At 41.8% G+C, this 24968-nt stretch overlaps 1 protein-coding gene across 11 annotated transcripts in view; it reads left to right on the top strand.

Annotated features, from left to right (window-relative positions):
- Positions 1-23668, top strand: part of LOC147014701 (neuronal PAS domain-containing protein 3-like) — a 449452-nt gene extending 425784 nt beyond the window's left edge. For all 11 annotated transcript variants that reach the window (XM_085852846.1, XM_085852849.1, XM_085852841.1 and 8 more), the window contains 4 exons: positions 4732-4838; positions 7853-8000; positions 18330-18436; positions 20702-23668. In XM_085852846.1, the coding sequence (XP_085708972.1) occupies positions 4732-4838; positions 7853-8000; positions 18330-18436; positions 20702-22140 (1801 nt within the window). In that variant the 3' untranslated portion in view covers positions 22141-23668. The remainder of the gene's footprint in view (positions 1-4731; positions 4839-7852; positions 8001-18329; positions 18437-20701) is intronic.
- The last annotated feature ends 1300 nt before the right edge of the window (positions 23669-24968 follow it).

Genomic DNA, 24968 nt, shown 5'->3' with positions numbered 1-24968 from the left:
TGGGAAATTGAGACGTTTTGGGTTTTCTACTGAATAAAACTCATTATCTCTCGATAAAATTCCCTCAGGTAGCAGCTGACCCATCTATTGTAGTGTTGGACACCCTATCGCCACTACTGTATATCAGTCAGCCAGTAATGTTCATATTTTGAATAAGGATGGCTTTTTTATCCACTGAAGTGTGAGTATCATTACTGCAGGTGAAAACGCTTTATGAAACGTTGTTGATATATCCGAGTAAGCCAGATCCTTTGTGAAATTTTTATCTGGACAAGGGATTCTTGTTAAGGGCTGGTCGTGGTCATATTGATTCTTCAAAACAAGATAATGTTTGGGACCACCCCCACCTCCCCTCATCTGTCCCAATTATTCGCCATCCTTCTATTCTTTGTACCATTATCTTCTTTCATCATTCATTCGTTACTCCCACATCTTTCTCTCCAACTCACAACCATGCCTTTGTTCTCTCCTCCCCATTTCCTTCATTTTAACATTGCCTCACATCATTTTTCATGATACTATGTAAAATTGTAAATGGTCCATGCACTTTTCTCACTCATAGTTAGTGACAGGTGGGGGATTCATTTCACAATATAACAGGCAAGGTAGTCTGAAGGATGTTACCGAAATTAATTTGTGGCCTATATTTTTTAAAGTCTTTCAATGTTAAAGAGCTTTTTAAGGTTCAAGGAAAAGCTTTTATTTATATATTTATATTTATATGTATATATATATATATATATATATATATATATATATATATATATATATATATATATATATATATATATATATATATATATATATATATATATATATATATATATATATATATATATATATATATATATATATTACATTGATAAAGCCGAGAAACGAACGAAGCCTAGAAACTAATACTTCCGGGCTTCCGGTTCAGGGATCGGCGCACGAGGACGACTGGGTGACGAGCTCTCCTTCGAGTCCCTCGAAAGCTGTTTCCAGTCCTAAAGCGTTTTGCCGTATTTTGTAATCAAGATTTGTGTCAGGGGCTGTGGAACTGTACTTATTTTTTTTCGTGTTGTGTTCATAACAGTTTTAGCTGGTAGTTGAGTTAGTTTATTGAAAGAAGCAGGGCGAGGCCTCGTAATAAGTTTAGCGTGAAGTCAGTTGGGGCCTTGGGAGTATGGGGATGAAGAAGGTTATAGATAGAGAGTGAAGGAGAAAGGATGAGTACAGAAAATGTAACAGTTGGTCAATATGGGCCACGTCAACAATGGGGGGAGCAGAGGGTTCTTATTGTTGTAGGAAGTGTGAGGAAATTGTCCACTTGAGGAAGGTTATTACCGGGTTAAAGGAATGCATCGATCATTTGCAGCAAGTAGCAGAATGTGAGAAATTTGAAGGTAATAGTTGGTTACGATTGTGGCGTGAGGTTGCTGAGGATTTTGGAAGTGGGTGAGGGTACAACGGGGGCTGGCAGTGGTGACGGTGCAATGGGGGCGGACAGTGGTGACGGTGCAACGGGGGCGGGCAGTGGTGACGGTGCAACGGGGCGGGCAATGGTGACGGTGCAATGGGAGTGGGCAACCTTTGATGTAATAAATCAAGGTGTTACCTTTGATGTAACAAACAAAGGTGTAACGATTGTTTGTTTGACAGAGTCACCGTGCCGAAGCCTCCATGTTGGAGGTGACGCTTTGGTGTAGGACTGTGTCCAATGGAGATCGGGGGAGTGCTCATCACACTCCACATGTTTTGATTTACCCGCTGATCACATCACGTGCCTTCAGGTTAAATGGTTGGCATTGGCAGGAACAATCATCTGGGTGGCAGATGGACGGTTTTTCTTTGTGGATTGTGCGGTTTTACCATGTGAGACATAATCCGTGGTGATGCCAACCAAAACAGTCAGGAGGTGCATCTGATATATACATATATATATATATATATATATATATATATATATATATATATATATATATACATATATACATATATACATATATACATATATACATATACATATATACATATATACATATATACATATATACATATATACATATATACATATATACATATATACATATATATATATATATATATATATATATATATATATATGTATATATGTATATATGTATATATGTATATATGTATATATATACATACACATATATATATATATGTATATATATATACACATTACATATAAATATACATATTACACATTTTGTAAGCATATGAACTGTGCTTCCCCATTGTCTCAGGTCATTCACCTGCGTTTGAATTTTTAAATTTATTTATTTTCACTTTTTTTCTTTCTTCATATTTTAATTTATGGATGTTATCCGACGATTTGGTGACTGTTTTGTGATACCGGCTTTGATGTCCATTGGCCCGCAAAATTTCAGCTTTCTCCATCACCCGGAAGGTACCTATCTTTTATATCTGTCAGTGAGAGTAATTAGAAAGAGCTTTATATATTAGTTCTATCATGCAGTCCAATGACATTAGGAATGCAGCATACCTTTATGTAAATCATAAGGACATTAGTAGATGATGCACAAATCAGCATGGTATATGGAATTTGAAACTTAGATTCCCACATCATATGGTCGGAGGGAATTGTCAAACAGACCATTGCATTGTTTGAACTGAAAGCCATATGTGTTGAAGGTTCCATCAGCAATTGGATGTGTTTGGGCAGGTATATTGACAGAATTAGTGCTCTCATCTCTTAATGTCATCACTTTCATAAATGCAGTCATTTGGTCAGTGTTTTTGATGGTGGTTTTATCACACTGCAAGTTGATGTCTTTGTAAGTCACATGGTTTTTTGTGATAAAACTCAATCATTGAACTTAGGCGTGGTTGCAGAGCTGTATCAGATCACCACTGTTTGTGGAATTTGGAATCCGGCCGATCAATATGTCCAAGATTAATATCTTTGATCGATTTGTGGCATTAACTTAATCTGGCAATTCACTTGAAGGCACAGGTGGTAAAGCAGCTGAATTACTGCTGACGCTTCATTGGGCAGACGCGATCGTGCCGAGACTTCTTTATATATATGTCATGTTGTGGTGGAGTTCAGTTATCCAGTTCATGAAGCATATCGAGAAAGGTATGGCCAATGTAAGGGGTTGAAGTGTGGAGAGATTGATGGTGTCCGATATTAAAGTACCCAGGCAGAGACAGTCATGTGGCTTCTAGCTATAACAGAATTAAAAAAAATCATAAAACAGGAAAAGACTGAGGGACATTTATGATGCCACCTGCTGCATTTCCTTAATTCTTTGGCAAATGAGTCATTTTCATACAAAGTTCAATAGTCATCGAAGAGTGAAATGAAAGAGAGTGAGAGGCCAAGCCACTGAAAATGGGGAAAAGAGGAAGTCAGACAAAGGGCAAAGAGAAAGAGCGGAAGGACAGATGAATAGGCAGGACAAACATAGACACACTTGCAGATAGACACATAACACAATTATGCAGAAGAGGAAAGGTCAATGAGAGCACATAAACACACAGAACAATAAATAAATATTATAATTGCAGACAGAGAAAGCTATAGGTACACAGAGGGGAAAGGTCAACAGGAATAGAAAAGATCATGGTTCAGTATTGGAGACGGCAGTGGATTTCCTCAAAGGACAAGAATGGGCAGACTCCAGCCGTCATTTATACAGATTGGAGAAAAGGGGGACAAAGGAGTCGAGATGAGCAGCGAGTTTACATTTGGAAAGGGTAACAAGGTACAGGTAGTGAATAAAAAATGGAAATAGCAATGTAAAGTCACTTAATGGGGTGTTGGACCACCAAGTGCAGCCAGTATGGCCTGTATGTGCTGTGGCAAAGCGTCCACCAGCATCTGGAATTCTGCAGGAGGGATGTGGCACCATTCTGCCATGAGAAAGTCAATCAACTCACACCTGTTTGATGGAGGTCGAAAACATTGTCTCAGCATTTATTCCAGAGTATCCAATAAAAATGCTCGATTGGGTTCAGATCTGGTGACCGAGAAGGCCGTGACTGGATAACCTCAGTGTCATGTTCGTCAAACCATTGGGCGACCACACGTGCTCTGTGGATGGGGGTATTGGGAGAGGTCTCCTCTTGCAGCCATGATAGTCATAATTATAGGCAACCAGGCCTGTGCAGCATTTTTATACATGACCCTTAGCATGCTGGGATGTTATTTGCTTAATAAACGCATGGACCACACCTGTGTGGAAACTGTTGCTTGGTGCCCCTCATTTACCCAGGTGTTTCAATTTTTATCCACTACCTGTGTCTGTTTCTGGGTGAGCACATGCAACCTGGCAGGGCTGTTTCGGGAGGAAGAGCTGAAAGGGCAGATAGTTTAGTGCAAGACCAATTGCAAAATGGAAGAAGACGGCCTAAACACAATCAACCTGTCAGCATTGGACACAGGGAAGTCCCTGCACTTTCGGCGAGATACAGCTTACATTATATTTTCAGGACCTTTCATTCCACGACTTGCGGATATACAAAATGAGATGCAGAAGCACCAGCCCAGTGAGGAGAGCAACATTCCTGTTGACTTACTTAATGGTTTTGTGCTTGAAGGCCACTTACGGACGGTGCTGTGGTTTCTCTACCCCAAGTCAATGTCTGCCTTTCATTCTTAATCTAAAAGACCTCAAGATGAGTCACAAATACACGTTAATTTATTGTTAACATTTTGTAGTTTTTTATTTAATTGCACATTTCTTTGTTTTGTTGCAGGATAAGCGACTATATGGATCTACTTCCAAATGAGGTTGTGGGAAGCAGCTGCTACCATTTCATCCATATGGAGGACGTTGAGGGTATCAGGCAAAGCCATGTCAACTGTGAGTTCCAGCCGAGTATCTCGGCAGTAACACCATTGCAAACAAACATGGTGCTTTATTATACCCAATCTGTACGACTTATGCACCCAGTGAAGAAACCACATTCTGATTTATCACTCAGATATGATTGATATCACTCTGAGTGGGATGTGTTAACAACTCGGGTTAGGGAGAGGGATGCTTCCTTGTCATTCCTGATGCATGTTGTTAGAAAGAGGTTCGGATTAAGGGGATTAATATAATGTACAGTTTGACTTCCTCTCAGGTCATTCCACCCTTGAGATTCTACTTCTACTATGTCAGGAATGGATGGATGCCCTCAATCTAAAACAAGAGGTGAGGGCCATCTCAATGGAAATCTGCTATACATTCAATGCTGTCTGGCACCTTGCTCTGTTTTCCACACTATCCTTTAATGATATCCAGGGTCCTCTCCTGGATTGGTTACAGATTTCCTCAATGTTCACAAGCAGCAGATTGCCTTGAATGGCATTCTTTCACATGCTCTACCTCTCGAGGCTGGCATCCCTCAAGGTAGTATGCTGGAACCACTCCTGTTCTTGGTCTACATCAATGACCTCTCTTAATCAGTGAAAAATGTCCACTGTATCATTTTGGAGATGACTCCACCTGTGCAACACTGTTCATCACCCCTCCCCCAGGCAATCTCTCTCTCTCTCTCTCTCTCTCTCTCTCTCTCCTCTCTCCTCTCTCCTCTCTCTCCTCTCTCTCCTCTCTCTCCTCTGTGTCTCTGTCTCTGTCTCTCTCTCTCTCTCTCTCTCTCTCTCTCTCTCTCTCTCTCTCTCTCTCTCTCTCTCTCTCTCTCTCTCTCTCTCTCTCTCTCTCTCTCTCTCTCTCTCTCTCTCTCTCTCTCTCTCTCTCTCTCTCTCTCTCTCTCTCTCTCTCTCTCTCTCTCTCTCTCTCTCTCTCTCTCACTGTCTCTCTCTGTGTCTCTCTGTGTGTCTCTGTGTGTCTCTCTCTCTCTCTGTCTCTCTCTCTCTCTCTCTCTCTGTCTCTGTCTCTGTCTCTGTCTCTGTCTCTGTCTCTGTCTCTGTCTCTGTCTCTGTGTCTCTCTCTCTCTCTCTCTCACTCTCTATCTCTCTCTCTCTCTCTCTCTCTCTCTCTCTCTCTCTCTCTCTCTCTCTCTCTCCCTCTGTCTCTGTCTCTGTCTCTGTCCCTGTCCCTGTCTCTGTCTCTGTCTCTGTCTCTGTCTCTCTCTCTCTCTCTCTCTCTCTCTCTCTCTCTCTCTCTCTCTCTCTCTCTCTCTCTCTCTCTCTCTCTCTCTCTCTCTCTCTCTCTCTCTCTCTCTCTCTCTCTCTCTCTCTCTCTCTCTCTCTCTCTCTCTCTCTCTCTCTCTCTCTCTGTCTCTCTCTCTTCCTTTTGTTCTGAAGAAAACGACCAACTGAGCATCACCTCAAACATACCTTGTTATTTCAGTGAAGTCCCATTTCCTCCAATCATAAAGACTAGCAGGCTAAACCCTCAATTTAATTCTGTAGTCAGCCTTTGAGACAAGTTGAGTCCCTGGAGCTCCTGGGCCTCTCTAGTATCGATCAGCTGAAACATATTGTGGGGAGATCATGTCTTCAAGCTGGTCTCCAAAACTTGTTGCCACTCCAGAATTATCCACAGGGCAAGGTCCTTCTTCAGCCATTTTCAGTTTCTTAAGCTGCAGAAGGCCTTCATCCAAAGTACCATGCAAAATGGCTTCCCCTCCCCTCCCCCACCCCCACCTCCCCTCATAGGCTGGTGCTGCTGCTTCCCCATCTTGCCTCCATTTAGGCTCTGGAGTCTAATTCCCTCCAGGTAATTGGAATCTTGTAATAAGCTGTTTTTCACATATACATGGATACAGTAAAAATCACAATCATCGGTTTTCAATGTTTGTGTTCACGTGTATATGGCATCGAGAGACGGATACGAATATTCCAATCACACCATGTTACGATTGAAATCATATCCACAATGACACCGGACAGTGAATTTCCACCAACGACGTCATAATCTTCAACACGTAAATTATCAAGAAGCATTCCGCACCATTCTTCTCAGATCAATGCTGAAAGAGTTGAGAAGTTGATGTCGCAGGTGAGCTGAAACCTTAGCCTCCACAATCCAAGATTCCTTGAGCACAAAGATGCTCAAAAAATACGCAATGTCTGGATCTGAGTTGTTAATGTCATGTGCAGTGAGGACGTCAGTGGGGCAGATAACGTTGCATCCTCGACATGTCTGCCACATTTCCCATTTGTGCAGGAAATACCGATTCCCACACTTTGTGGCGTGTTTTTGAATTCATACCTGTATCCGAATATATGTGAACATAGCCTTAGGAGGCTGAGTCTCAAAGACTGCAATCATGCTCACTTCAGGCAGGTTGGTGGCCTTGCAGTCTTTTACCTTCTCTCAACTGGTCCTGCTCCTCCCACCATCTGGCCTCTCTGCTCAACCCCTGTCTAACCCCTTGGTATTTCTGAAGTTAACATTCACTCACATTCATCCTTTCTCCTCTTTTATTATCTCTGGAAACATCTTCCCGAATCTGTTGTCTCATGCTTTTCCGTTCAGGCCTTGAACTCTGTCTGCTACCCCCAGCATCTCACGATCATTCTTTTTTCTACATGTGAGCTTTTCACACCTGCTGATGCGACTTCTCTCTTGTGCTGTGGTGCATTATTGACCAACTGTTTCTCCTTCACCCCACTCTCTTTCTGTTGACCCTTCACTCTGTTTTTCTGCTTTTCCATAAGCTCAATACTTGCATTAAACAAAAGACCCATTTTCATCTCTAATATAGTACTCTTCAACCTTTTTTTAAAATCTTTTACTTTTAGATGTTTTATGCAAGATATATTTATTTAACTCTCAACAGGATATGATATGTAGTTGGATTACGCTGCCTTCTGGAATTGTTATTGTTAGGATAATGTGTGATTATTATGACTTGGTGAGGTTCTACCAAGTGTGATCAGTAAGAACCCATGCAGCTACTCAGCCGTTTCCTTCCTCGGCAGTGCTCGACAAAGGACAGTGCATCACGAAGTACTACCGTTGGCTGCAGAAAAGCGGTGGTTTCATCTGGGTGCAGTCTGGAGCCACCGTGACCCTGAACAGCAAGAACACCGAAGAAAAGACCATTATATGGGTGAACTATGTCCTCAGGTCAGTTGTTTCTCTTTGTGCTTTAAACTTATATCTTGACTTAATTTTTCTTTCACTTTTGTCATTTTCATGATTCTAGTTCTTTATCTCCCCCCCCCCACCCCACCATTTCTGTCCCTAATATCCTATTAATAGCAGGACCCACCCCACCATTTCTGTCCCTAATATCCTAATAATAGCACGAAAGCTTATTATCTCACCCCTGTCTATCTATCTGTTTATTTGTTCGTTTGTTTTTGTCTGTGAGCAGGATATCTCTAATTGTTGTGGACAGATTTGGGTGAAATTTGGTGGACAGATTAGGTATGTGACAAGGAAGGATTGATTCGATTTTCGTGAAGATCTGGATCCAGATACGAGAACTTTTTTAAGTGATTCGTCACGATTGAGTAATAGAGCTAAATACAATACATAGCACAATATCTCAAAACATTATCGACAGATTCGGACAGTATGTTGTGGACAAGTTGGTTTGTGTGACAAGGACAAATTGATTCGATTTTGGTGACGATCCGGATCCGGATATGAGAATTTTTTTATATTCTTAAAGTAATCATTCACCATTGAGAGATGGGGCCAAAATGATAGATAAGCAGGACATCTCAAAACATTTCTCAAATCTCAAAACTCAAAACATTGTGGATGGATTATGACAAAACGTGTTGGATGAGTTGGGTCGATGACAATAACAAGCCGATCAGAGTAGGGTTCAGGTCCCGATCCAGATCTGGCCTATCAGTGGGATACAAAATGTAAACTGTTCAGCCTGGTGAAGGTATGCACTCTACCGAGTGCCGTTCTAGTTTCCCTCGCCAGAGGACAGGATATTCCATTTGGGTCCATCTGTTACTTGCGAAAATCAAAGATTTTTCAAGTGTAATGGTTGGATGCGTGCGTTATTCTGTCTTTCTGTCTGTTTGTTTGTTTGTATGTCAATTGCCTACAGGTCACAATTTCAAACCGATTTTCACGAAACTTCACCACATGGTAGAGTTCGTCACAAGCAAGAAGCCTCTTGTTTTTGAGGTCAAAAGGTCAACAGAGACCATGGTCAACAACTTTGTCAGATTTCTAAAATCCTCAATTTTCATCCGATTGACTTAAAATTTGAACAGGATTTGAATATCAGGTCACTCAATTCAACCACCTATTATTTTTGAGGTCATCATCGGCCAAAAGGTCAAGAGACCAAATTTAGAAAATTGTCAATTTTTATCTGATTGATTTGAAATTTGAAGAGGGGCTGCATATTTGGTCAATTAATTCAACCACCTATTATTTTGGAGTTCAACATAGGCCAAAGGCCAACAACCTAGATGTGATTCCTAAAATCCTCAATTTTCATCCGATTGACTTGAAATTTCAAGAGTATTGATATTTCCGATTACTGAATTTAACCAGCCAATAATTTTTGAGGTCAACTTGAACCAAAACGTCAACATCGGCCAAAGATCAACAACTTAGGTGAGATTTTTAAAATCCTCAATTTTCATCTGATTTACTTGAAATTTCAAGAAGATTTATAGTCCAGGTCACTGAAGTCAACCAGCCAATTATTTTTGAGGTCAACTTGGACCGAAGGACAACAGCTAGTTGAAGTTTCAAAAATTCTAAAATTTTCATCCCATTGGCTTTAAATTTGAAGATGATTTGCATATCAGGTCACTGAATTCAATGCAGAAGTATTTTTGAGGTCAACATAGGCCAAAAGGTTAACATAGGCCAAAATGTCGACATAGGCCAAAATGTTGACATAAGCCAAATTTCTAAAATTGTCAATTTACATCCAATTGACTTGAAATTTGAAGAGGATTTGCATATTTGATCATTCAGTTCAACCACCAATTATTTTCATGGTCAAATTTGGTTTCTGTATTTTGCTATGCATGACGTTTTTCTTGTTTATCTGTTTGTATATCAACCACCTAAAGGTCACAATTTTAAACCGATTTTTGCAAACTATCGCCACCTGGTAGAGTTCATCATAAGCAAAATGCCTATTATTCTTGAAGTCAAAAGGTCACCAGAGGCCAAAGGTCAACAACTTTGTCGAATTTCTAAAATCCTAAATTTTTATCCAGTTGACTTGAAATTTGAAGAGTACTTGCATATTTGGTCATTGAATTCAACCACCAATTACTTTTGAAGTCAACATCGGCCAAAAGGTCAACCTTGGCTAAAGGTCAACAATTTATGTGAGATTTCTAAAATCCTCAATTTTCATCTGATTGACTTGAAATTTGAAGAGGATTTATATTTCAGGTCAATAAATTCAAGCAGTGAATTATTTTGGAGGTCAACATTGCCTAAAATATCAACATAGGCCAAATTTCTAAAATTCGCAATTTTCATGCGATTGACTTGAAATTTGAAGACGATTTATATTTCAGGTAACCGAATTCAACCATCCAATTATTTTTGAGGTCAATGTGGACCAAAAGGTCGATATAGGCCAAAGGTCAACAACTTAGGTGGAATTTCTAAAATCCTCAATTTTCATGCGATTGACTTGAAATTTGAAGACGATTTATATTTCAGGTAACCGAATTCAACCATCCAATTATTTTTGAGGTCAATGTGGACCAAAAGGTCGATATAGGCCAAAGGTCAACAACTTAGGTGGAATTTCTAAAATCCTCAATTTTCATCCTATTATATTGACTTGAAATTTGAAGAGGATTTGCATATTCAGGTCATTAATTTCAACCACCAATTATTTTTAATGTCAAATTTGTTTTATGGATATTGCAAGTATCGTGCTAAGCATGACATCTTTCTTGTTTGTTTGTCTGTCTGTTTGTCTGTCTGTCTGTCTGCACAGAATGTGAATGTGTTTTAATTACATTAGAACCTTAAGACCCTTTATAATTCTCGGACCCATAAAGACCACGAAGACCAGAAGACACTTTAAGACCCTAAAACAATTGAGAGCATTTAGATCCTGAAAGCACTTAAGACCCTTTAGACACCTAAGACCCTTTAGACCTCTAACACCCTTTAAGACCCCTGAAACCATTTATAACCTGAAAACCCTTTAAAACCCCAAAGACACCTAAAACTCTTTAGATCCCAAATACTCTCTAAGACCTTTTAGACATTTAAGACTCCTAACACCATTTAAGACCCAAAGACTCTTCAGAACCCTAACATCCTTGAAAATCTTGAAGACCCCCTGAAACACTTTGAGATCCAAAGAACCATTAGACCCTGAACACCCTCTGAGACCCCAAAGATCCTTTAGACCCCTAAGACTCTTTAAGACCTCTGACACCTTTAATACTCCTCAGCCCCTTTAGAACCCTAACATCCGTTAAGACCCATAAGACCTTATAACCCCTAAAACCCTTTAGATCCCTTAAAACACTTTAGATCCTGAAGACCCTTTAATACCCTTTAGACCCCTAAGACCCTCTGGATTCCTCAGACCCTTTATAACCCGAATACCCTATAGACCCCATCACACCCTTGATAATGCTTGGATCTCCAAGACCCTTTAGATACACTTAGACCCTTTCAAAACCCAAAGACCCTGAGGCTCGTTTCTACCCTTTAGACCTTAACACCTTTCAGACAGTTTTATACCCTGTATACTCCTTTGACCTTTCGACCCTTTTTTGATGTTTAAACACCCTTTCAGACAATTCCAACCCTTTAGACCTTAAATTACACACTTCAGACTCCTTCGACCTTTTTAAGACCCTTTGGCCACTTTAAACCATTTCGACCCTTCAGTTCAATTTAGAGACCTTTTCAGACCTTTTGTCCTGTCAACCTTTCAACCCTTAGACCTTCAAACCATATGACCTTTACAACTTTTCAGACCTTTGACCATTACACATTTACAACTAGACCATTTAGGCCTTTTATTTGCAATCAATGACCTTCCATTTATTTGCCACACAAAATACACCACACAAAACAAGTCCTGGCGAGGGTCTGCAATCTCTGATTGCTCTTTCTTGTTTGTTGATGTCATTGTCCCTAAGTTGTCTGGCCTAGGGTTTTATTTTTGTTGAACCTTCTATTCTTTGGAATAGATGTTCAAGTCAGGTGTCTGTTCTCACCATCCCCCCAACCAATGTTTAAAGAGCAGGTTTTGGGTCGCTGATGACTTTGCGTGATTCGAAGGTTGTAATCACATTAATATAATCGTTGGGCAATTATTTTCTTACATTTGAAACTCAAAATATGCTAAAATTAACTTTTAAGTCAAAACTTTTGTCAGTGATCGAAAAACAGACCGGAATTTACTGACGATACTATGACGTCACGTTCTCCGAAAACTTCGTGAGCATTCGGAAACAGCGTGTGAACTATGGCGAGATGCGAATCAGAGAGTGATTTCAGCGGCGATGAAATTGAGTGTTTTCATTCCGATATTGCCGAGGATGAGTCGGAGGATGATGGGAATTTATACTATGGAGTTTCTGTCCCTGAGCCATATAAATTTGAGCCACTTGCAAGTGCCAGAAAACGGCCCGTTTCGTGTACAAGTGGCAGGACTGACTGCCTGGAAGTTCACACTGACAGACTCCACCAGACAGATTGGTTTGTAGATTTTCATTTTCTTGTTCGATGCATAAAATAATGTAAAGTTTGATTCGTCTGTGACTTGATATAATAATTTTTAACCCTCGAGTCACTCAAGAGTCAGAAATAGAATGAACCAATAATGGACCCAAATATATTATACACCGTAGCCTTGGCGTTGAAGTCTTTCTAACAGCTGAGCTTGACCCCAGCGAAAGTAAACAGTTAGAACAAACCCCAACTTTCAAGAGACTGTTGTGGCATATAAATACCAAAACATGTTTCGCCTCATTGGGAAATATTCTCCCAAATTTAGGAAAAAAAAAGTGTAAAATTGATTAATTTTTTCAATTGAAATGAAATAGCCCAATTTGCTGATGCTGTTAAAAAAAAAAGTAATTTAATCAACAATAAGTTGATTTGTTGAGAAATTTTTTCATGCTTGTGTTTTTCAGAAAATTTATTTATGTTTTTTTCCATGTACTCTTTAAGACTACATTTCAAGGTTTTTCTCACTTAAACTCAACAATTGATTCTGTGACAGAGCAGTATCTGGAGAACTTGTCAACCAACAACTCATATTCACAGAGTGGTGATCAGATGTGTTTATGCCTTCGTAATCCTCGGCTGTGAAATGGTCACCACAAATGACAAGTCTATCCAAAGGGTCCTCTTTAATCGTTTTCTATGGGGGAAAATTCGCCCGTTTTGTTTGTACAAATCCTATCCACTGCCGGCGAATGTTTGATTCCTTCGGGAATCGGTGGGAGCGATTACCCGTTTTCCAGCCATTTTCGCAAAACATGACGACACACGTACGAGGCATGATGTACAAACATCCAAATAACTTTGTTCTACAATAATTCAAAATAAAAAAGGATAATATAGACAGTTGCATGCTCAAAATAAGCGAAAGAACGACCCGCTGAACTGGACACTTCTTCAATGAGCGAGTGAGCGCCGCTTTGTTTTGGAGAACGTGACGTCACCATCCATATATGGGCACGCGGCTGTTTTTTTCAACAGCCTCGAGAAATAACAACTTCTGAGTTAAATTTCATTAATCTTCCCAATAGTTAGGCAACCACAATCGTTTGCATCGAACTATTTAATGCACATATAATCATATTGATAAATTTTCAGAACATGTTTGGTGACCTGCAACCTGCTCTTTCAGGCTCACTGAGAAGGTTGCACCTGTAACCATCAAACAGGAGTGGAGTTTTTGAGATCCTGTGGTCTCTTTCAGATAGCTTTCTCAGGCCACTACTCTGACCATTTTCTCAATGGGCACGATGGATTGAGTTTAAAGTTGCCTCATTCGGTCCCCCTTCCCGGTCTGGAATGACTTTGGTATTCCCGGAGTGGATGGATAATCTGTGAATCATCAGCGTCCAGTGGAGGATTATAATTGATGATGAATCAACTGAACACATCACACAAATATCATCATTTTATACCCCAAAGAAGAAGCATGTGAAAATGACAAATTCCATGATTTGGCCAATTTCTGGGAGTGAGAAGATTTACCTTCCTCACTTCACTTCCCAAATTTTGGTTCGTATTCCTTATACTCTTCATCAACATGAAGAAAAATCTATGAACAAAATATTGCATCAGTTGAAGAGGTTACCATATAAATGTTCCTTGCACTGAGAACACTTTAGATGGAAGACAGCAAGCTTGGAATTTAGAATAATTATTTTACTTCACCAGTGTTTGTTTACATGTTGTAGATGTCGCGTCCAGGCTGCCAAGATAGTATAGAGGTATGCCAAATTGCCTTCAAGCTGTATGTCCTCGGTTCGAATCTGGACCCAGCTGTGAACTGTCATCCTGGAGTTTCACATTCAGGGAGAGGGATCAATGTGTATCGTCCAATGGAAGGAGTTAACCAAACCACCCAGGTATAATCAAACCACCCAGGCATAATCAAACCACCCAGGCATAATCATACGACCCACTATAACCAAACCACCCCAGCATAATCATACTACCCACTATAACCAAACCACCCAGGCATAACCAAACCGTGTTAGTATCACCAAACCACTCACTATAACCAAACCACCCAGGCATAACCAAACCACTCAGGCATAACCAAACTAGCTCAGTATAACCAAACCACTCAGGCATAACCAAACCACCCAGGATAACCAAACCACCCAGGATAACCAAACCACTCAGGCATAATCAAACCACCCAGGCAAAACCAAACCACCCAGGCATAACCAAACCACCGAGGCATAACCAAACTTGCTTCGTATAACCAAACCACTCAGGCATAACCAAACTAGCTCAGGATAACCAAACTTGCTTCGTATAACCAAACTACTCAGGCATAACCAATCCACTCAGGCATAACAAAACTAGCTTAGTATAACCAAAACACCCAGGCATAACCAAACCACTCAGGCATAACCAAACTAGCTCAGTATAACCAAACCACTCATTCATAGCCAAACTACTCAGGCATAACCAAACCACCCAGGCATAACCAAACTAGCTCAGTATAATCAAACCACCCAGGCATAACCAAACTAGCTCAGTATAACCAAACCACTCATTCATAGCCAAACTACTCAGGCATAACCAAACCACCCAGGCATAACCAAACTAGCTCAGTGTAATCAAACCACTCAGGCATAACCAAACTAGCTCAGTAAAATCAAACCACTCAGGCATAACCAAACTAGCTTCGTATAACCAAACCACTCAGGCATAACCAAACCACTCAGGATAACCAAACTTGTTTCGTATAACCAAACTACTCAGGCATAACCAATCCACTCAGGCATAACAAAACTAGCTTAGTATAACCAAAACACCCAGGCATAACCAAACCACTCAGGCTTAACCAAACGAGCTCAGTATAACCAAACCACTCAGGCATAAACAAACCACCCAGGATAACCAAACCATTCAGGCATAACCAAACCATGTAAGTATCACCAAACCACCCAGGCATAATCAAACCACCTAGGAAAACCAAACCATGTCGGTATAACCAAACCATGTCGGCATAACCAAACCACCCAGGCATAACCAAACCACCCAGGCATAACCAAACCACTCAGGCATAACCAAACTTGTTTCGTATAACCATACCACTCAGGCATAACCAAACTAGCTCAGTATAACCAAACTTGCTTCGTATAACCATACCACTCAGGCATAACCAAACTAGCTCAGGATAACCAAACTTGCTTCGTATAACCAAACCACTCAGGCATAACCAAACGAGCTCAGTATAACCAAACCACTCAGGCATAATCAAACCACCCAATATAACCAAATCACCCACGAAAACCAAACCACCCACTATAATCAAACCATGTAGGCATAACCAAACCACCCAGGATAACCAACCTATTCAGGCATAACCAAACCATGTAAGTATCACCAAATCACCCACTATAACGAAACCATGTAGGCATAACCAAACCACCCAGGATAACCAAACCATTCAGGCATAACCAAACCATGTAAGTATCACCAAACCACCCAGGCATAATCAAACCACCCAGGATAACCAACCCACCCAGGCATAATCATACTACCCACTATAACCAAACCACCGAGGCATAATCATACTACCCACTATAACCAAACCACCCAGGCATAATCAAACCACCCAATGAAATCAAACCAACCAGGCATAATCATACTACCCAGGCATAATCATACTACCCAGGCATAACCAAACCACTCAGGCATAACCAAACCACCCAGGATAACCAAACCATTCAGGCATAACCACCCATGTAAGTACCACCAAACCACCCACTATAATCAAACCACTCAGGCATAACCAAACCACCCAGGCATAACCAAACCACCCAGGCATAACCAAACCACCCAGGCATAATCAAACCAACCAGGCATAACCAAACCACCCAGGCATAACCAAACCACCCAGGCATAACCAAACCACCGAGGCATAATCAAACCACCCATATAACCAAACCAATCAGGCATAATCAAACCAACCAGGCATAATCATACTACCCAGGCATAATCATACTACCCAGGCATAACCAAACCACTCAGGCATAACCAAACCACCCAGGATAACCAAACCATTCAGGCATAACCACCCATGTAAGTATCACCAAACCACCCACTATAACCAAACCACTCAGGCATAACCAAACCACCGAGGCATAACCAAACCACCGAGGCATAACCAAACCACCCAGGCATAATCAAACCAACCAGGCATAACCAAACCACCCAGGCAAAAACAAACCACCCAGGCATAACCAAACCACCCGGTATATGCTTCGCCAAGTTGAGACTGCTTTGGCAAAATCAACACTGTCTGTTACATTGATGATAATGATGATTATGATGATGATGATGATGATGATGATATAATTATCAACGTTGTTTTTCTTCTTTTGCATTATTCACTTTATCCATTGACAATGTTATTTTGGCATTTTTTGTGTTCTGTGAAAAGCTTCTTTCTTTTTTTGCCACATTCTCATTTTCATCCTCATTTTTATCTTTTCAATTAATATCCATTCTCTTTCTATTTCCTGTTTGTTGTTTTTTTTTTCCCCTCTCACGTGGCCGACTGATCGGAATGATGTGTGTTTTCCAATCAATGTTGTGACACGCGAGAATTGCAACTCTTCATGTTTTTTGTTTTTTATTGATGACACACTTTTAATGACCTAGATTGACACAGAATTGTCCTTCGTTTATAACACATAAAATCATTTACAAGCTCGCCATTCCTTCTTATTCGATTGCTGTGTCCGCTTGCTTTTTAAAATTTCGATTTGACCGATCTTCTTCATGCCTGGTTGGCATTTGTCGAAACTAACCCACAAACCTTCTCTCTTTTCTCTCTGTCATCCTTCTTTTTCCCTTATATGTGTTTTCCATTTTACATTTTGATGTTTCCGTTTCCCCCAAGAACAAATATTGTCATTATTTCTTTTCCTAATTATTTATTGTTTGCCGTACATCATTGTAAATGTTTTGTGCCCGAGGCTTGTTTTGTGGCTGCAGTTTTGTACCTTTTGTTGGTAATTTGCTGTCTGTGTTTCCTTGAAATATATTTTCATCATCACCATCATCATATTATTATTGTTGTTATTATTATGATGATTATTCTTAATATTATTCTATCCTGATGTTGGCTTAGTGGTTAGATTGGCGTTGGCTTCGTGGTAAGGTTAGTTGGCTTAGGATCTTAGGGTCCTCAGTTCAAGCCCTTTTGGCTGCTGAATTAATACCAGGTGGGGTGGACTCAGCCTATCATCCTCCCATGGTCAGTGAAATGAGTACTTGTGTACTGGTAGCAAGGTCAGTGAAATGAGTACTCGTGTACTGGTAGAGGTGCACAGCATCAGTGGCACAGCCGTGCTTCCAAGAAATGACAGCTACCTGGCAGCCAAGCTGCCAAACACAAGAACAGAAGTCTTTTTCTTCTTCTTGCGATTGTTATTACTTCATTTCCTTCTCGGTCATTCCAGCCTTTGTGATGTAAAATTTATCGTTATTTAGTTGTTTTTTTTTTCTCCATTATCCCTTTGTACTATTGAAATATACACATTGAATTATGCACATTGTTTTCAAGGAAAATGAGCAAAATCAAAGGGCCAGCTGCAGTACATTGGTGATTGTGACCAGAGTTGCAAAGTTAATTACTTTGCAAAACCTCATGGATTAGAAACTGCAGTAGTTTTCAATTAAAACTGCACCCGACTTCCATTGCTCTTCTCTATCGTTTTGCCAATATGCATCCTGATTACGTTCTTCCCGATCTTCATGCCCTCGTGGATACAGTGCGCTGGAGCACAAGTCCTGTGCCATGGATACAAACCAGCTCCATCACCAGCCCAAATGTACACCTGGAACCTCTGAAGGTTCAGATTCTGAGCCAGACACTAAAGGTGAGAGGCCAAGCTTAATCATTCCTTCCGTCAGACCAGATCCCCGCAGACTTGCTTTTTTCACCCTTCCCCTGCCATTGTTTCAATGATTTCTTCTTCTTGACAAATGTGGCGAGCATCCCCAAATCAGGTACTGCATATAAGCATGAATGAACTTCTGTACTCATATGTAATGTTTACTTTAGTACGAACTTTATTTGAGTTTCTCCAGCTTACGATATTGCACTATTGTCTTACAGTAGTAATTAAACTTTACTTTCTCTATAGTTGGTCACTTTTGTGCCATTTTTCTATTACGTACACAAAAAGGCAGATTTCGACTCTTCCACCCCATTCCTCTTTCTTCAATGTCTGTGATACATGCCACTTCTCCCTCATCCAACCCCCACCCCCACTCTCTTTTATTCCCCTTGTAAACTCCTCTACCCCCTACTTTCCCTGCTTTAACTTCCCTTTCTTCATCCCGTTTCCCCCTTTTAGTGTCTTTTTAACATAAATAACATGTACCCTTAGAAACCTTCCTCATGGAATCTGATGAGCTTCCCTTCAGATATCAATGTGATCTCATGAGAAATCAAGAGATTTTTGGAAGGGTCGTTGGCTCCACTATGCTGTTATACAACACGATGGCTCCACAAGGTTTCAGTGAACTATAGTCTAACAATTTGCTACATAAATGCACTCTGGTCATGTTTTATGCCTGGTGTTGGCTTAATGGTTGGGGTGGTGGGCTGGGGATCCCAGGATCCCGAGTTCAAATCCCACTCAGCTGTTGAATTAATACCAGGTGGGGTTGACTTCCTGTCATCCTCCTGAGGTCAGCAAAATGAGAGCCAGCTTGCTGGTATCCTGTGTGGGAGTGGCGACCCATCCAGGATTGTGCCCAATAGCCAAGGAGACTGCTGAGGCAGCACCAACGCTCTGCACCAGAGTATGGTCCCAATGGATGGATGGATGGTCATGCTTTAACCTGCATCCTTACGGTGTGTCACGTGATTGCTTGAGCTATTCCCTGCTCACCCCTTTTCCAACTTTTATCTCCTTACCTATTCACTCACCCCTCTCTTGTTATACTGTTTAGTCACATTTAATTCCACATAATTTATAATGCTGGTGACACGAGTTAATTTTGTAATCTTGTTTTAATGCATGCAGTCTGTAATGAACCTGGAACCTTTTGACATACTCGACCAAAAATAAGCAGGTAATTTTGTCAAGAAATTCAGCAGACACACATATAGAATTCCAGCTCTCTTTTGGACTGTGACAAGCCATCACGTTTAATTCCCTTTCCAAAGGGCAATGCTCTCTCATGCCACAGCCATCAAGTGCCAAGCACACCGCTGCTCACACAGCCGCAAGATTTGACCTTAAACCAAAAGAGACGTTTGTCCCTTGCCAGACAGTTTTGCACATAGTCTGCACATTGGGCTGAATCACCCTCCTCCTCCTCCTCCTCCTCCCCTCCTCCTGTATCCCTCCCTCTTCCAATGAATTAATGCAGAACAGCTAAACAAACTGAAATTCAACTGAGGTTGCCTGAAATTCTCTCCACGTGGTTAATGAACAATATTCCTGATATGAATTGCATTACATTCCCTTAATTGTGTGTGATAAATGTACTTGGACTTTTTTTTTCTTAATGTGAAAGAACCATTTATATGCTTATTTCAAACAGTTTGCCTTTTACCCTTGATGGGTCCTGGTTTAAAGCACCATAAACTTGAAGAGCAAACATCGAGAAGTTATGGGGAGCTTCTTTGCTTGATAAATTTGATGATGCGTAATTTTATGGTTGATCTGTAACGATGACCAAGTTTAATCAAACAATTTTAATGATTAATTTAGTGAACACCTCCCCCTGCCCCCCCTTCCTCCGCTCCCCTCTCCACTCCTCCGAATGCCTCAAACATCTCCTTATCACCCTTGCCCTTCACCCATTTTCTCCCAATATCCTTCCCCTATTTTCCACATTTTCCCTCTTGAAAATCGTCAATTTACACACCTCTCCACCCCCCTCCCTCCCCAATCCCTTCCACTTCATCTTGTGCTCTCAAATATGTATGTGGTTCTCTTTAACTCTGTCATGGATCTCAAATTTAATCACTTTAACATTTTTCACAGTCGACTTATGAGGTCCTTCATGAAATGAGAATGTTTTTTTCACAGTCCCTCTCTTCCCCTCTCCCTCTCTCCCTCGCTGTTCCTCTCTCCTTTCCCTCTTCTCTCTTTCTCCCACCCCTCTCCCTCCCTCCCCCCTTCCAGCCACAGTACGTAGCCCTTTCCGCTGTGCAGATGGTCGCCTGTCTATGGTCGAAGGAAGTGTCATCATGGAGCCAGTGCGAAGACCTGGGAAGAATATGGTGCAAGCTCAGAGGGAGTTGAATGTAGTTAACAGCGGAGCTGTGGTCTCAGAGCCTGGTACAAGGCAAAACACACTTCACAGCCCTTCCTCATCGTCAGATGATGAGGAGGAGGATGAGCAAGAAGAGGATGATGAAGAGGAAGTGAGTGATGCACAGTCGGACAGTGATGACCTCTACGAAGGTCCTAAAGTACGACCTCAGCCCAGGCAGACAGTGCTATCAAGGGGGGTTAGAGTTGATCGACCAGCCACAACACCATCCAAGCAGACAGAAAAATCATTGGATGGTGATTGGTTATCATCAGGTAGTGCTGATGAAAGCCACACCATTGTTAGACCGAAGAGAACATCAAGACCGCGCAGACCGAGCAAGCGTGCTCGACATGATGGAATCCTGCCAAGTTGTCGCCGCTGGGAGGTAGACATTGGAAGGGCATCCAAGATAGAAGGCCCCACTTCTGCAGCTCCAGCGCTCATCTCATCTACACACGGCATTGAGCGGTTGCCCAAGTTTCGCCTCGAGGTATCAAGCAGGGCAGCATCAGTGACTGATGCCGAGGATTCTGGAGGTGGTTCCTGGGACTACCCACTCAACCGTGAGATCCTCCGATCTGAGGGTGGGTTTAATCTTGCCGAAGCTCTAGAGCCACCTCCGCTCCCCATTGCACCCAGTCTGCATACTGATATCCCAGAAAGTGTGCTCGCATCTCCAGAGCCAGACAAGGCTGACAAGGACATTCGAGCTCTTGAGCCTGAGGCCTCACCTAGCCCATCTCCAGGAGAAAGTGGCTGTGCCTCCACAGGGCACCTCTCACCACCGCCCACTGCATCTTCACCACTGCGAAATAACATGGCAGGTGCACTAACCAGTGTCACATCACTACTATACACAGCAGGGGAGTTAGAGATGCTCCAAAGGCTGCAGCAGCAAGCAAGCCTTGTATTGCCCCTAGCGGCCCAGCCTCGTGTTTACACAGCCGGTGCAATCCGTTACGCACCAGGTGCAGACATGGCATTCGCAGCACCACCGTTCAACCTGCTCGAGCTCAACAGTGCAGCTCTACGTCTCGACCCGAAAGCCTCAGCTGAAGCCTTGTACCAGCACATGCAGAGGATGGCTGCACCAGGAGGAGGCGGCGGAACACGTGGTGGGGCGGCTGCGGCAGTCTCGGCCACGGGTCTCACACTCGGTTCGGAAGCTCTACCCTCGGCTGCGGCTGCAGCTGCCGCAGCAACTGGAGTCATAACAACGGCAGAGGGCATTTTCCCAGGCCTCACATTCCCAGTTTACAGCATCAGTATTCAGCCAGCAGCACAGGCAGAACGCAAAGATGAGTGACTCTCAGTCACCGTCTCCCTTCTTCCTAGATCCCAACATCCCTTGACGCCATACCCAACCAATTCTCTAGCCCCTGGATTCCTCAATCCCATTGACCCCAGCCCTTTTCCAGGCCATAGCGGTCTGGATGGTGAGCCTGAATGTAAATAGATACAGCGACACTGCAAGCGAACGCATCTGCACCTTGTTGGATTTCGTTTTGGTTTCTTTTAATTTTGTTCTTTGTGTATGAAATGGGAGATTGCCTGGGGGGAGGGTGTGGGAGGTGAGGGGTGAATGTGTTTTTTGTGTCTACAAACGCCTTTTGCCTACCGGTGCCAAACAATGTCCGTGCAGCCGTGTATTGTTGAAGGAATCCTTGTTCCCCACTCTATAACTTTTCATTCTCGTCCTCGGTTTTGTTTTACACATTCACATTTATCCTTTTTATGTTCAACACCCCCGTCATTCTCCCTTCCATTTTAATTTCCCCCTTTTTGCCTTACATCTTCTACTTCTCTCCTATTATTAGTTTCTTCGTCATTGTCCCTCATTATCCCTCTGGGTCCAGTGCCAAACCACCACTTCCCTCATCCCCTCAGCCCACACAGCTTCCGGACTCCTTTTGAGAGTCCTCGTCCATCGCAAAATGCTAAAAAAAAAAAAACCTGCATTTTTTTGATGACTCTCAAACAAAAATACCAATTTTTTCAGCCTGTGGTCCCCCCCTCCTCCCCTCCCCTACCCTCTTTCATACAAAGTTGCAATCAGCTTTACAATAACCCAAAAGTACTGCCATTACTGCATGCCTTTTCTTTCCCTATCGTATGGAGCATTGTGCTTCGTGGACACACGGATGTAACGCCGGTCCGCGGAATGCACCGCAGCCATCTACCCGAGTCAGAACTCTGAAATAACACTTGAATTCTCAACCAGGCTTCAACAGGCTGGTTGGTCTGCATCGTCCGTGTTTGCGCGCCTTGTGCCAAGACTGCCTGATTTCAATGAATGTCTTATTTTTCAATGTTCTAAACTACGTGTCGCTCCGTGTCGTGTGATGTGTCGGTGAGCTGTGTCAGTATTTAAAAAAAGAAAAAAAAAAAGAGAAATTTGAAAAAGAAAAGCATCTTATTTTTTTCAAGGTGCTTCTTACAAGAAGTATTAATTTGGGCATTAAATGCCGGGTGAAGAAGAGTTTATGGCACTACCGGGAGTCTCTATCAGTTCAAAGTGCTTCAAAGTAAAATATGATTGTTTTCGTTCCTTCGATTTTGTATTTTTTATCATTCACAACGTGCAACGTGGTCACCGTAAAAAAGCATGCTCGGCTCGACTCTGTCAGAGGGTTTTGGTCGCCATCTTGGTTTACCTTCGTGTTCGATCGGATGTGCGAACGCGCATCGGCCTCTCATCTCTCGACCTCATTTCAAAGCCCCTCTCATTTGCATCCTTCCTTTGTGGGGATTGTGTTTCATTTGCAAAGTCGTGTGCATCCACGGTTGTTGGAAACGATGGGGGTGTTCAAAATAAAGTTTCTTTTTTGGTTTGTTTTGTGCTTGTTTCATGAGCACTGTGGTTTCACTTTCTGAGTGCCTAGTGGGCGAATACACTTCCAAATTCCACTTGTGCGTCACACTCGCCATTGTGGTGCGCATTTCAAAAACGCTTGTGACGTCTTTTCCCCAAATAATGTAAAGAGTCATTCTCAAAGTATCGCATTGGGAGATGCAATTTGCATGGAAAAGAGAACTGTGGCCTACTTGCAATGAGTTCTGCTTCTATCAGGCCTCCTGTCGACGAATGCTCCAATTATGGTTTATCCATGATGACATCATCCACCTGCAATGAATGCTTGACTAATCGGAGTGGGCAGCTACTTAGTATCCATACACTTAGTATGCTGTTAGCATCAATACGTGGTAGTCTCGTGGTGTAATTCTGACTTTTTGTTGAGGGATGCCATTCATCATGCAGAGCATCTATTAACTCATCCAAATTAATTAGAGGGTCTAGGGGTTGATGAAATTTCTCTACCCTGGACATCCTGCTGTTCACATGTCTAGAGACATCTCATGGGAGGAAGAATTTTGAATCCAGTTGGTATCGACATTTAGAAAGTCGTCAGTCATGCGGTTCATTGTGAACATGCATTGTGATTGTCGAAAATGAAATGTTGTCTATGGCTTGAAATGGACCCGATCATGTCCGAATAATGCTGCGACAACACCTTCCTTAAAGCAACAGTTTTCAAGCCTGTACCATCAGTGATCTTCCAAAATACTGGTCTGGTGCTGCTGGAAAGTTTTAAAGACCATTCTTTCGCCATCTTTGAAATCCAGGTTGAAATGGGACTTGTAAGAATGTGTTGCATCAGGTGTCCTGTCCCATTTCGGACATACTGCTAGAACAGTATTTCTTTTCATCGGTGGGATATTCAGAATGTTACTGGGACAAGATACAATCGTACCAAATATGCTGAGTCTAGTGATGGATTAACGGTTAATGTGGCTGGCTTAGGGTCTCCAGTTTGAGCCCCTATCGTCCGTTGAAATAACACCAGGTGGTTTGACAGCCTGTAATCCTTCTGAGGTCAGCAAAATGAGGACCAGCTTATTGGAAACAAGAGCACTGACTGCATCAGAAGCACAGCCGTACTTCCGGAAAATGTTGTAACCAGCAGGCTGAGGCTGCATTCGAAGCAACAATCGAATACACCAAGGTCTAAAAAATACTTTTCTATTATATCAGTATATCTCTATTGCAAGAAAAAAAATCTGAATAATTATATGTACTTGTAAATTGAAAAAAACTAACAAACATCAGCATGTCTTGCATTACACTGTATTTTG

Source organism: Eptatretus burgeri, chromosome 13 (genome assembly GCF_056783735.1).
Source record: "Eptatretus burgeri isolate ZD-2024b chromosome 13, Ebu_testis_v1, whole genome shotgun sequence".
NCBI lineage: Eukaryota > Metazoa > Chordata > Myxini > Myxiniformes > Myxinidae > Eptatretus > Eptatretus burgeri.
This window is presented reverse-complemented; position numbering and strand designations above follow the sequence as displayed.